The sequence below is a fragment of the Charadrius vociferus genome, unplaced genomic scaffold, assembly GCF_000708025.1.
Source record: "Charadrius vociferus isolate BGI_N301 unplaced genomic scaffold, ASM70802v2 scaffold1551, whole genome shotgun sequence".
NCBI classification, from domain to species: domain Eukaryota; kingdom Metazoa; phylum Chordata; class Aves; order Charadriiformes; family Charadriidae; genus Charadrius; species Charadrius vociferus.
Genome location: NW_009646882.1, coordinates 150,487 through 165,097, shown reverse-complemented (window position 1 = coordinate 165,097; position 14,611 = coordinate 150,487). Strand labels below are relative to the sequence as shown.

At 46.7% G+C, this 14,611-nt stretch overlaps 1 protein-coding gene across 1 annotated transcript; it reads right to left on the bottom strand.

The window, feature by feature from the left end:
* Positions 1-204: 204 nt before the first annotated feature.
* Positions 205-11,254, bottom strand: DNAJC7 (DnaJ (Hsp40) homolog, subfamily C, member 7). The gene is made up of 14 exons (XM_009894425.1): positions 11,233-11,254; positions 10,056-10,142; positions 9,403-9,527; positions 9,195-9,308; positions 8,541-8,615; positions 6,891-7,009; positions 6,395-6,548; positions 5,441-5,605; positions 4,318-4,409; positions 3,064-3,137; positions 2,387-2,533; positions 1,989-2,141; positions 1,358-1,420; positions 205-498 (listed from the first exon to the last, which is right to left on the bottom strand). Exons 3-14 carry the CDS (start codon positions 9,475-9,477, stop codon positions 461-463), a joined length of 1,269 nt encoding a protein of 422 aa, XP_009892727.1. The 5' UTR covers positions 9,478-9,527; positions 10,056-10,142; positions 11,233-11,254; the 3' UTR covers positions 205-460.
* Positions 11,255-14,611: the final 3,357 nt, after the last annotated feature.

Genomic DNA, 14,611 nt, shown 5'->3' with positions numbered 1-14,611 from the left:
TGAATCTTGGCAATATTTGCAGTAGATGAAGGTAACTCACAAGTTACTACAACCCCCAGACATGCTGCCATGCTGCGCTCCGCAGCCAGCCAAAACAAAACGGGAGATTACTTCACCCTCTCACAAGTCGAGATTCCGGGAGGACTTCAGGGAAATCCTCTCTGCCGAGGAGCGGGAACAGTCTGAAAGTACGGGCCAGCATGGAGGGACCAAAAGATTCAAAGCTTTATTTTTTTTTTTTTTTAATAAAGTTAACAGTAAAACAAAATTCACAAGCCTTCCCCTCCCCGAGCTGGTTTCCTCTTCACACACAAGAGCACACAAAACAGAGGTCTCCAACCGAGAAAAATGAAACTGCTCTAAGTACAATGAGACATGATGAAGGAAGGAGTCTACGTATGTCCGTATTCAAGGTTAAAATAAGCAGATCAGGTACGCGTGTTTTGTTTTGTTTTGTTTTTTAGCCAAACTGGAAAAAGAAATTTCCAGGCCCAGAAGCTGAAAAAGAAAATGAAAGACATTAGCACTTTCAAAATTCAAAGACAACCCGGTTAGCCGCTGCCCTGCCGTAGCTCGGTGCCACGCCAGGACTCAACTCAAACAAGTGTCCGCACGGGCAGGAGAGAGGAGATCGTGGCCATCATCTCCAGCAGCTGATTCCCAAGAGAGTAAGTAAGAGAGTGGACAACTGATAATGTGGGTGAAGGAGGCAGATGTACAAGGATGAAGGTGAACAGTACACGAAGCGTGCAAGACTTCCCAAACTTCATTTAACAGAAGACCTCAAGGAGCACACGCTTCCCTAAGGCGGATGCCGAGAGCTCGCGCAGTGCTGTACAGAGCCATCCTGCCCCAAGGGGTGTGAAGAAAGCCTGACCACACGTGAGGTTTGAAGGGACACCGAGTAATAGCTTCTTCACTGCCTCCAGTCACCTCAAAACGTTTGCGGGCAGAGGCCCTGGGGAGGATTCACAGCATCGTGAAAGCAGCGGAGAGCGCTGTGCGGCACATAGGCACGAGACTTCTGACCAAGAACCTGTTGTTGCTTTAGCACCAGCAGCTGCGTCCAAGTCATGGCCAACGATTCCCAAGCAGCAAAGCACCACTTGGATGGCCAAAGCCTACACACGCTTCTGGGAAAGGGAACCCCTGGGTTTTGTTGCTTTTGAACCCAAAAGAACCAGAACCAGCCATCAGCTGGGATGCCGTGCAGACAGAACTTCCCACTTAGATACTTTTATGTGGAAAAGTCAAATACTCTCCTCGAACAACACATTCGCCCCGGGAAACTCAGGTGGCCTTCAAGTGATCTGCGTACTTACGTTTCCAAAGCTGACAGGAGAACACTTCCACCTACCTTCAAAACTGAAGCCGCCCGGCCCTCCAAAGAAGGCCTTGAAGATGTTATTTGCATCAAAGTCTACAGGGAAGAAAGGGAAGTTGTGAGCCCAAGCGAAACAGACTGTTACATTTTTCACCATTTAGAAATTGTCACTAAATCGAGGGCCCATAAAGAATTTCACAAACGGACGAAAAGCCATAAACAGTTTGCTCTGTCTGAGCACTGCTACACAACAGCAGAGCGCACGGCCACCGACAGCGGCACAACCAGGTAAAGCACCAGCTGTCAGAGAGACCATTTCAGTCACAGCGGCAACTAAGAATTTTGGATAAGCAGCATTTAGGGACCCAAAACCTGTCTATGACGTGACTTTACAGTTCCTAAGAAAGACTTCTGCCTAGTGAGAGCTGCTACTTACCAGCTACTCAAGGATAACATCCACCACATAACCTAGACTGTTCACAACTTGAAACGTTCAGTGCAGATCTGCCACTCACATCTTTCAGAGACCAAACCGAGACAACTCATACGGTTATTACAAGCGGAAGGTAAAGAACAGCTAGGCTGCTTTAGAGGAGAAGGCGGACTCTAAATGGTCTAATCTTTCTAAAGGCTGCCATGGTAGAATACCCTAAGGAACACTTACCTCCCATGTTCAATCCATCCTCTTCTAGATCCTGCCCGCTGTCGTAGCGGGCCTTCTTCTTGGGATCTGACAGGATGGTAAAGGCTTCACCAACCTCCTTAAATTTCTTCTCCTCTTCCTTCTGTACTTCTGCACTCGCCCCACTGTGTCGGTCTAGGGATACAAAAACAAGCAGGAAAGAAGCTTTTTGTTTCTAGTGTAAATGGAATGTGCTACACATTCCCAGCTACTGTCCCAGCATGTATTTTAGATTTGTGGGGTCAGAAACGCTATTTGTCCAGAAATTCCCCCTCTCATATTCATTCCCGACTCCGAGTGATGGTTGCTCTGGGCACAGGCACAGAGCGAGGGGATCAAAGCAACAGTACACGCTCTAATAACGGACTCTGTGTGTGTACCTGGATGATGCATTAGTGCTCTTTTCCTGTAAGCCTTCTTGATCTCATCTTCAGAGGCGTTTTTGTCAACCCCAAGGATTTTATAGTAGTCTTTCCGTTTGCTCTTTTTCAGTTCCACCTGTGCGTTCTTTAGAAGTTGCTTGTGTTCTAGAAAGAAGTGCAATGCCAAAGGAAAGCAGCTTCAGCGTCAGGCACAGCCTCCTGCTTTGAAAGAGGCTGATGACCAACACGTTGAGATGACCTGGGGTGAAGGACTCAAGTGCCACAAGTAACCAGTCCACTTTGATTTACAGTCAGGCAGCTAACTAAAGCCTCGCTGTCCACTTAAGGCTGTTTCCTAATGTAGGTAAATATCTCAGCGCTATTAAACCGGTATTAACCCACACGGACTACGGTTACTCTGTCCATTTTGTTTCAGGCTACTAAAAAAGCAAGACAGTAGTTAAGAACGAGAACCATAATCATATATTCTGAATCTAGTGCACTGCTTCGACTACAAGGTAAATTATCTTCTCAGCATTCCATGCTGGGAGAGAAGCTCTGAGACAGGCACTTCCGAGCGCTTCTGAGGACCTTTCTGGTATTGTCCTGCTGGGGCAAAAGGCTGCAAATCAGAGTCTATTGCGGGGAAAAAAAAGAAACAAAAGCAACAACAAAAAAATTGCCAATATGCTCACCTTTCGTTTTTTCTGTCTGATAAACCTTTTCATAGTCTCTTACAGCATCTTCATACTGTTCTGTGTCCATGTAACTGTGGAAAGAAACACGGGTGGCCAAGGTGTACTTCACAGGTAACATATCAAAAGGGTTCGGGCACAAGCTGTCTGGATGGGTCTGGACTACGGAAAAGATGTGCACTGGACCGCAGAAAGAGCAGTCATTAGAGAAACCCACCAAGGGTCACCGCTAGACTGACTGGAAGCCCGGACACCTGCTATCTGTAGGAAATCCTGGCACACGAGCCTGTGCTTTGGCCTCCAAGCGGAGACCGCAATCTCATTTGGCAGCACAAGTTCTACTTTAACGATCTGATAATTACTTCATCCAGCTGCAGGAACTAATACCAGCCAGCAAGAGTTCAAGGAAGGTGGTGCAGAGTTGGACACCAGCAACGCTGGATAGAAGTGACAATCTTGGCACCTCAGAGAGGGACATGTGCCCATCTTTTGGCATTTCAGCCTTACTCATATTAACTGCTTACTGTAATTTAGCAATTACCGAGACGGAGATGAGAAGAACACTGAAGTTGTAAATTTAAATGAATGCACAACAGGAAGGCTGCAATACTGGGTTTGGTTCATCTATAAGCCAGGCAGTTTTGCCACAAACTGGGGAAAAATCAGCATTGAGGAAAGTAGCAAATAAATTCGTAATCAGAACAGAGCTTTGACAGTTTCCCTGGTTGGTGCCAAGTTACAAAGGAGAAACACACTCGAACATCCTTTGCACAGCTCGCTCAGCCTCACTGCGCTACGCTGCGGTATTATCTGTGGCTGAGACAGGTACAGTCTCAGCTGATTTCTCCTTTATGGAAAGCAGCGCATCCCATTTCAAACTCTAGTTTGTTGACAGCATGAACAGCGCTGCCAGGGTAAGATCCTTACCCACAGCAGCCCTTCTGCAAAAGCATTAGAGAGGGGCTCTCTGGGAGAAAACGTCTTACGTCAGTCTATAAACGTAGTAAGTCAAAGAACAGTTAGAACAAATCCTGCCTCAACACAACCACCATAGGCTGTCCCAGACCCACGCAGGCAGGACGGGCTACACAGCGCTTCCCCCGTCTCCTCGTCAGCGTACCAAAGAGGCCCCTTAAGACCGAAACTTTTATTCAGTTAAGTTTCAGGTTTGTTACCCCTGTCACTCAGTGCCGTAAGGGAGGAGGTTCCTACGCGCAAACCTGCTCAGCACGTCCATTATAGAGCTCTACTTACCATTGTGCTCTCCTCAAGTATGCTTTGATATACGTGTCATCCAGTTTTACCGCATTCGTGCAGTCATCTATTGCTTCTTCAAGTTTCCTAAGCTACAATGGCAGACAGAAGATAAGTGAATCCCAATCAGAGAGCAAATTCTGCTGAGTAGCATTATGATTTTAGGCAACTGAAAGGAGTAAAGAATCTTGGAAAATCGCAGTGGTTTGTGTGTCTGCGTTTAGGATTTTTTTTTTTCCAATCCCTCAAAAACACAGAGCTTTTGTTCCGTAGGGAAAAATTAGAAGCTCGGCTAGCGGAATGGTAGAACTACGTGGTGCTTCTCTTTAAGACATGCACTTGGAAACAAGGCTCTTCCTGGGAATGATCTGAAAACCAAGTTATTCTGTGTCCAAACTCCCAGGCAGAAAAATAAACTTAAAAATATTTAAAAGATTTTGTTTTTAAAAAAGCATTGTTTCCAGACACAAATAGCCACATAAAATTCCATTATCGATGCCTCCAGCTCATCCTATTTTCCAGGTTTTGAGAACAGCCTCTGTCTCTTGACCAAGCGGGGGTGGTGAAAAGCCCCACTGCGGGCAGCGGGGACAAGAGGACGCAGAGGGCAGAGGCAGCTGAGGAGGCAGCGCAGGGTGGAAACGGGAAGCAGTATCACACGACTGACTGTTCCTCTGGATAGTTCATGACCAAAACACAACAGCAAACCTGGAAAATTGTCCCCGGGTTTTAAATTAGGTCATATTTTTTTAGATCAGAAAACAAACACAGATGATCTACAAGAAGAATAAGAAAAAAAACCTCCTCATTACGGGGAAGGAAACAAATAAGGATGCCTTTATGCTGATAAGGATAAGGCCAAACTACATTCCTCCTCTCCCTCCCACTCTGCGCAGCCCAAGTGTTTGAGTTTGTTTCTTCAGGAGGCAACTTTGTTGGCTGTTTGGAACAGACCCAATCACTGTGCAACTACAAAAACCTGAAACACCGCCTACAGCACTGGAAAGATCCAGCTGCGCCAGCAGCCAGGGAAGCATCTGCTTTCCAGAGTAAGTGATGTGCGATTTATAAGCTATGTGGAGGAATATGATGAGACACTACCCACCAGGTGACCACTTCTTACCTTTGAATTAACTGTTCCTCGGTTGCAGTAGAGTTTGGCATTTGTTTTTATGTTATTGGGATCTATTCCTAGTGCCTCTGTGTATAGTTCATATGCTAGTTTGTAGTTTCCTTCTTTGAATGCTTTATTCCCATCTTCTTTCTTTGCTTTAAGTGCTTTGGCATTCTGAAAGAAAATATACCCTGGATAAGGACATGAGGTAAGTGGCTCAGGGACACCGAGCACCTTATTTTGCTGGTCCGTGTCCTCAAACTTAACCGTTATAATTTGCTTTCAGACACCATTACAGGATGCAGAAGTAACAGCCTCACTACAGCAGCTGAAATGATCCGTAAGCATTTTGCCTTTCCCTGAAGAGAAGTGCTAAGGAACAGCGGGTGCCAGTTCCGGGCATTCTCCACAGGAACAACAGTTGCCTAATGTTTAAGATAAGAACATGACAGTGAAGTAATTTTATGGATTAAAAAAAAAAAAAAAAAAAAGAATGGGACCTCACTTTTTGATAGCTTATACAAGTTCACTGACTTTTCAAATCTGTTTAAGAACTGCAACAGATGAAATGAGGGAAGGAGCAACATGAAAGGAGTATTTAAATGCAAGTCAACCTGTAGGCAGTAATATTGAATCTGACAGTCAGAAGTTCGCTTAGAACTGATAGACCTAGTTTTATTGCTCCTATATCTGATCAAGGAACAAAGAAGAATGAAAGGGAGGCAGTCTTCAAAGTATCAGTCTTCTGAGAAAACGCTTCTAGCAACTCAGCTTTACTTAAAGCAGCAGCCGGTTGTCTTTGGGAAGGGCTGGACGCACTACCCGCTACTGGAGATCTGGGGAACCGTACCACTGAGCGAGGGAGAAGGCATTGATCCAGCAGAACCAAGGTGGGTGTTTGGTTAAACAAACCACCCCGATTCTGGTAATTTTGCAGTCCCATCCCCAGTACCCACAACTTACACGGCAGGCGAGACACGCTTTCTCGTGATCAGGAGCCATTCTGAGTGCTTGGACAAAGAACTGCACTGCCTTCTCAATACAGTCCTCATAGTAAAGGCAGAGACCACGGACATACAGAGCGTCTGCATTTGTTGAGTCCATTCGTAAGATGTCACTGTAATAGATATATTAAAAAAAAAAATCATTTCCCTATTCTGGTTTCCTTCTAATCTCCAAAATATCTCCTCCACTGAGATATTTAGTTATTTTATCAAGTCCACGGTACAGATGTGCAAAATGTATGGGACTTGCTCAAGCAAGACTGTTGGTTATTAACTGAGTCCAAATACAGGTTCCCAGTAAGACTAACTTTAAAGGAGATTAATTTATCATCACAATTTGCAGTAAGGACTATTTCTTTTTCATATTCCCTCATTCATTTTGGGCTGTGGAAACCAAGCAGCAGCCAGGACGCACCACCAGCTGTTCGTCAAACTCGAGAGGTGAAGAGGCTCACCTGGCTACAGACTGTGCTTCTGGGTAGCGACCCAGTAACGCTAAACATTCCGCCTTGAGGATTTTGAATCGGTGACAAGCAGGAGCAAACTCCAAAGCACGATCCATGCAAAATACAACCTGGTGTGAGAAAAAAAACACAAATGTGAGCAAAGCAAATAGCCAAAGGCCTGATTTGAAATGCTGCACCATTACCACACTTGAGATTTCTTATTGGTCTTTGGACAGGAAGAGAAGCGCGCAGGTACCCGTTTCCTCTGCTGCTAGAGACGTATTTCATTAGAAAATTTTTCTCATGTGCAGGTTTTTTGTCTTGTCTTTTAAAGGCCTTTGTGTACAAAGGTCTGTGACACCCGCTATGTTACTACGCCCCAGCACTACCCAGAAGATTCAAGGGACACCTGTAGAAGGTCCATCCCTTTAGCTCTTCTGAAATTGCAGGCCCTAAAGAAAAAGGCAAGGAAGACAATTCTGCCCCTGTTCCCTGCATTATAAGACACTTTGGCAGGACAGAAATTCAACAGAGTGAGACACTTTGGACTGGACAAAACACAAAGTACAGTGCAGGGACTGATCTTACACTGCTCTGACTGCAATGGACAGGGTGATCTAATAGGTTCTTTCCATCTCTGCCTCTCTGGTGGGGACATCTGCACGAGAACAGGGTCATTGTTCCACCAAGGTTCATCTGCTTCCCCGGCCCGTGACATCACGATTGCCCACTGTGGGAAGCACTGTGCTCCAGACTGAGAAGCCAATGGCTTCTGGGTGAGGAAGGAGCCAGAGCAGCTCTCCAGAAACAAAGATCACATTTCATGCAAGCCTCCCCAGCAAAGTGAGACAGGAGGAGCGAAGGGACAGATGCAAAAGCCCAGAACATGCAATACAAGCAGGGCAGTTCCTACACACAGATCTAGATTGACCATACATCACATCTGCTCCTCATAACCAGGTGGTGCAAAGCTGGGATTTACCCTTCCAAAATCTTGAGCTTAGCCTAGGAGTGTGGACAATCTCTTCCCGGGCCAAACTTGGGCCTTACGTGCATCTATTCAACAGAAACAGTTGTATGAGAAGTGTTTGGTGCCTTTCAGATTTTGTGCTGTCATTTCTTGTCATATCAGTCAGTACCAGCCGCATCCTGTTACCGCCCTTGGGAAGAAAGATTTGGAAAGAGGTACGGAGAATGCCCCACGCAGATCTGCATTCCTCCTTCAATGACCCTCACTAGAATACTGGCAGACAGACTCTTTTTTTTTTTTTTTTTTAATTAAAGAGTTGAAGAGTCCTGGGTATGCATTTTAGGAGCAAAGCGTGACCAAATGCTGCTGCTGACAAAACCTGTATCAAACAGCTCATTCATGGTTCCCCTCACCCTGCAAAGCAAGCAGTACTAGAGGATATTCAGCCCAAGCCAGTCACTCTCTTCACTCTTCATCCGTTCAGGGCTAAGAGAACATGAGCTCTGCCATTTTCACAGCTGTTACAGCTCGCAGGACAGCCCTGCTTCAACAGCACAATTACGTGTACAGCACCTCCCATTAAGACCCAGCTAACGTTAGGCAGGGAAATTAGACGTGCATCTGGCCGGAGTGGCCAGGTAAAATATACCTGTTGATAATGTTACAGGAAACAATCAAGTTCATCTTACCTTCCGGAAATCCCGTTTCTCAAAATCCACTTCAGCTATTTTTTCATACTCAAGCACAGTACTGGCATTCTTCAGCTGAAAGACAGAACACCGCAAGTGTTGCAGGACAGTCACTGGCCTGAAACACCATCAAGCAGCGTTTAAGCAGCCAATCCCTAAAGTGTCAGAGCAAAGACTACTGCAGACCGTGGAACAATAACGCAGATTACATAAATGCTTTTGCCAGCATTAAAATCATTTTGAAATCAAGAGACCTAACTGGTAGCCCCGGAAAACGTACCCCTGAGAATGAGATACAAAAGTGAGAGCAGCCTTCTACACGCTGCATCACCCATTTCCGTGCTCCCTTACCACCATTCACCATTTCTCCTCTGGAGTGCTGGGCGAAGGACCAGTTAGCCTCCATGCTCTTCTGCTAAGAAGAGACAATCACCCAGAAAAGTAACTATGCAACCTTGTGGTCTACTGAAAACCAGATCTAGCGACTTTGACAGCATCTCATTTTTTCCCATTACCTCACAGCATGCAAACAGTCATTGCTAATGATGACTGCAACTCCACTTTGCAAATTTGAAGTGAAAGGCTTACCAGTTCAATATGTCCGCTTTAACAGCCCCATCTACCGGGAATATTTAAATTTTAAGAACCTCTTACCTCTTGCTGCGCCTGGGTATTCTTATGATCCAGTTCTAAAACTCGTTGAAAGCAGCGGCTGGCAGCCATGGCGTTCCCTAGGGAAAGGTGGCACTTCCCTTCCCGTAGATGGCCCTGAGAAAAGAGTTAAAAGGGAGTCGCAAGAGCTGCAATGTGTGGAGACAGGGGTACGGAGACAGGAATAAGAAGTACGAAGTTTTCCACGTACCCTTACAAAGCTATCATCCAATCTGACAGACTGTTGAGCATCTCCAAGGGCTTCTCGGAATCTCCCCAACATCATGAGTGTGGCAGCTCTGTTACCATAATAACTGGCATTATTAGGACAGGTATCTGGAGAAGGTGTGAGAGCACTCGCTGTTAGTGTACTGCAAGCAGCTATACAACTTGTACAACATATCAAAAAGCCGTGGTTGGATTCAAAACTCACATTCCCTCCCAATTTATAACATCATCTGAATGGCTTAAGATGGCGCATGATGGTCAAGCAGCTCTTTTGAACAGCAAGTCATAAAGCTGTTGCTCCCCATACTATACACGGGAATAAACCATATAGAAAAAACGCTGGTGGTGTTGAGTCTGGCAGCACTGCTGACCTGGCATTACAGGGAAAGCTGGACTGGTTTCCTTTTAAGAGTATCTTGGCTGGAGGAGCAACGAAGAACTGCTGCAATCCCCCACGTTGGCACTGACTTGCCGTATCAATCTGGCGAAATGTCTTAAGGTAATTAAAGCAGGCAAAAAGTTTTCATCCCGTGTGTGCTGTTAGAAACCCTGGTGGTGTATTTTAAATCAATATCCAGTTCTGATTTTTAGACACAGTGTTCAGCAAATATTAATATTATTAGCAACCTTTCTCACCTATGGCTTTTGTGTAATAGTTGTACGCTTCATTGTAATCTTTCTTGGCATAGTATGCGTTTCCTTGTTCCTTGAATGATTCTGCTTCTCTGAAAGGAAGCAAAACACCACATTTTAAGAGGAATCGAGCATCAGAACAGATTCTGACCATGACCAAGCATTTGATCCCCACGCAATCTCAGTGTAACTCTTCAGTGCTCCAAAACGCCTACAGCCAGTCACTGCGAGATTTCCTCTGTACGCACTGCTCACGAGAACACAGCACACCTCGTGTCCGCTGGCTCTCAGACACTTCATCGCTTCCCTAGGGCCATGAACAGGGACACTCAGGGATATCAACTAGCCGAATATTACAGGAATGCAATAGCAGACTAAAGGCACCGTTGAGCACCCTCCCTTCTGTCTCAGGGGAACCGGCTTCTGGAGTCCAGCAAAACCCAGTTGCACATCAAGCCAGCCTGCGGGGTGCTGCATGACCTCAGCAGTCATCGAAGTCAAGAAACAGAGTGCTGCCTATCTTTCAGAACTAGTCCCACATACTTAAGAAACAGGGCCAAGAACAATTTCTACATTCAAAAGACAGCTAAATCGAGGAGAAATAAGGGTGCAAGCCTCAAGTAGAAGCTTGGCACTGCCTTGGCAACAGGTCTAGAAATAGTCCTCACACTCAAGAGCAAGCATATGCAGAGACAGTTTAGGACATTTTAAAACACACAACATATGGTTTAAAGCAGCATCCCTTAAACTCTTGAAAGCAAAGTTTCCCCTGAAGGAAATTAAAGCTTTCCTTCCCTTCTCCCATCCACATTCACCATTTTAGATAAGCAGTCTGAGAGGGAATGTGTAGCATGGTGTTGAAGTTTAATTCAGCTTCATTTAATTAAATTCAGTGATTTAATTCACTTGCTTCCTCTCCTAGACTGTTCAACATGTAAAAACTATGAGGCCAGCTCAGAAGCAGCATCACCCCACTCTAAGATACAGCAGTCAAGACCTGCATCACGCTTTTGGGACTTCACTACTGTAGCCAGAGCGGCAGACACTGTTTGTCCACTCTCCGAAGCACTGGCACAATGAGAACTCCGGCCCAGACAAAGACAAATTCTAACCATCAGAACAGAGACCAACTCGGACTCCATCCTTCACGTCCCACCAGGGTGGCAGCCAGCATATATACGAGCCTCAGCTACTCTCTCCTCCAACAACTAGCAACCTTCTGGGAGAGCAGCCCAGCCGCGGGGGTCACCTGTGCAGGGGAAACGAGTGCATCACAAGCAGTACAGTTGAAGCTGATCATTACAGGTCATCGTATTCCTCTTGGGTGACTGCCAACCGACCCGAACATAGCCTTTGCTGAAGCAGTGAAGCAGAAGCCAAAGAAGCTAAAATAGCTGGGTGACCCCCCCGTCTGCCAGAGCAGAGCTGCACTTGTGGGCTCAAACATGGGTCGGGTCCAGGCTGGGCTGAAACACTGGGCTTCAGCATTTTCTTGAAAGAAGAATCCAGAAGTGAAGGTGTCTCTCTGCACCATTTGCTGCAGGAAAGCTATTTACAGGGAAACCCCAGGTAAAGAAAAGCAAACCGAATCAGAGAACACAGGACGAGAGAGTGAAGAGTCACAGGACTTCTTACATACAAATCCCTCCATCCAACTCCAGAGCAAGCACGAGCTGTCAGTCGCTCTCAGGGCTGAGGAGCTTTATTTCCGTAGCTGGCGACAGGACTGTAACAGTGAAAGGCCTGAGTCAGAGCCACTCTTCAGTCTATCAGGTACTACAAACACCAAGATAAACTTTCACTTGAAAAATTTAGGCTCATCTATGGCAGACAGTATAATGCAAATGATCGACTTCTATATATTTCTGCCCACCTTTACAAAATTCTCAAAAATGAGATGCAGCTTTGGGCACATTTAGGGACTGGGTTTTGCCCAGAGGAGGCAAAGACTTTTGTCTGTCATGAATCATGTTCTTAATAAACCCACCAGGATAGAAGTTGACTGTCTTCACTGAAGGCTGTAGCTACAACACATTCGAAGAGTGGAAAGGGGCTTTTACTACAGAAGACGTACTGTTAGAGCGTACCATAGCGAGACGCCTCTTTCAATATACAAATTAAAACCGAAGGGAAGATGCTGACTAGCGCTGCATTTTCGTAAGCTGCCAAATCCAAGACCTGCGTGTGCAGAGCAGATTTGGTACGAGTCAACCGCCACTTCCCATTTTTATTTTGGAAGTACCTACAGATCAGACCCTTATGTGAGAAATGCATTTATCTACGGGAAGCTGCGCTCGCTACGAAGCTGCCACCCCAGGGCAGACTGAACTCAAGCCGCAGTGTCCTCGCCGAGGGGGGAGCACGGCCAGAGCCCCCCGGCGCTCCCAGGGCATCTCGGCAAAGGCAGGGCAGGAGCCGAAGCGGGGAGGAGGGACCCCACCAGTCAACGGGAGCAATGTTCAGCGAGCCTACTAGAGAGAGAACAAAGGGAATTGTGTTGCAACAAGTTCACATGTTTTTAACCTCATTCAGGCTTGCCATTGGCCATTCCCACACAACCGCCTCATGCAAGGGGTTGTTTTCACGGAACCATCCCAGTTTTGCCAGCTGGCAAAACAATAGACACAGGGCGCTGCCACGCCGAGGGCCCGCAGGCCACAGCTGAAGTGCCTGCTCTTCACTTTCATTTTTAACTTTTGCTATCAGCTACGCTCCGGCAACGGAGCAGAGGCACCCCTGCTGTAACGCTGCTGAAGTCAAGGAACGGAAAGAACATACAACCCCATTGCTGTGTTGGTTTGAAATAAGATGAGTAAGTAACAGGGTGGCAAGGAAACGGTTTCGTGCATGCACCCCACTGCCTCAGAAGAGTCTCGTCACGACTCCCGGGTCCAGTTCAGCCCCACCGCACCCGCTCCCGTCCCAGCAAACGATGAACTCGCCCGCCTGAGATGGGAAACTGCCGTACCCCCTCTGCCCCAGCCTCCCACGACCCACGGCGGGTGCTTCTTCGGCAGCCCTGCTCTTCCTGCGCAGCCGGCACCCTGCCGGACCCCCAACAGCAGCACAGCTCCGCGCTCCCTTCCCTCGGGCCACAAGCTCGAGAAACCATTCTGTGCCTGTTGGACGGAGCTGTTTCGAACGCAGCAGGACTCATACTTTGCATGAGTATTACAGATCAAACATTCAAAATACAGTGGAAAAAATAATCAGCAATTCTGCACTTCTGGAACCTCGGCAGCAAGTAGTTTAACCAACGCTATCCTCTTGTTTCTGTAATCATAAACGGAAAGGAAAAAGCACAGATGCTATTGAAGTTCCTTGCCTCAGCAGCTCTCTGTTGTATAGCCTAAAGAAAAGGATGAACGGTATTAATGGCAGAACTCATCTCGGAGCCACCACTGTAACCTGTTTAGCATACCAGTCCCTGATTCACAAGTCTTTTAGCAATTTTACCTGTCATGTTACGAGGAAGCATTGTCTAATAGATACAGCTCGAGGGCTGGGCGCCAGAACACCCTGTCTGCCAACAAACTGCCGGGAAGAGCTGGGAAAACGGGAGAAAGAAAACAGATACACGGCAAAATCAACTTTCACAAAGCATCGGTATTCTGAGATGCGAGAGAAAACACACAAACACAAGAATTACTGTTTTCTACCCTTTTTTACTCGTCTATTTCCTTTTAAGCATTTACTTTAACACAGAGTGACATACCACCACGTCACAGCAGCTCAGATAACACTAGCAGGAAGGAAGCACACAGGTATTTCTACCGCTCACGTGGCTTAAAGCTTAACGATGAAAAAAGATTGTGAAAGAAAGAGCAAATTGCCCCCAAAGCACGAAGGTAAGGACAGTCGCTGGAAACGCAAGGCTTGCGGTCTGAGGTCCCCGACACAGAACAGAAGCATCTCTCCCCAGTTGCGCTCCACCGACATAGAAAGCACACAGAGACAACAGTCCTTGTTTACCACGGTCTCTGGCTATAACAAGAAAAAATGCAGATCTCCTGATATCACTGGTAATTGTTTCAATCCAAACAGATGCTGCAGCCTGAATGAGATCATTCTGCATCTCGCACTGATGTAGGCTGCATTCCCCACTTGCTACTTTTGAAACTGAAGAAGAATCGTGCTTTGCTAAAAATACGATCCCGGCTGAATGGATTGCTTTGTGAGGGGAGGTTAGTGTCTTCTCAGGGCTTCTCCACGCTGGACGCGGAGGACAGGGAAGAGTCGCACCAAGGATCTCAGGAAGAAGCTTGTCTTTCATTGCTTGTGTGCACCACAGCCTCACAAGGAGGGCACTGTTTGGAGTGACTCTCTCCCCGTGAGCTAGTCAATTTTTTTTTCTCTTTTATAACATTTGTGAGTACCCCTAATTCTTCAAGTGCTCCGGCCCCTGTCCCCCTAGAGGACCTGCCACCAAGACAAGTGGCAGCCTTGTGTTCTGATGCTGCCCCTGCACACCCAGGGGCTCGGAGGACGCAGCGCGAGGAGCTCGCTGCCTGCCTGGTGGGAGAAGGAACCAGCACAAGGCTCCTTCTATTCCCCGTGCC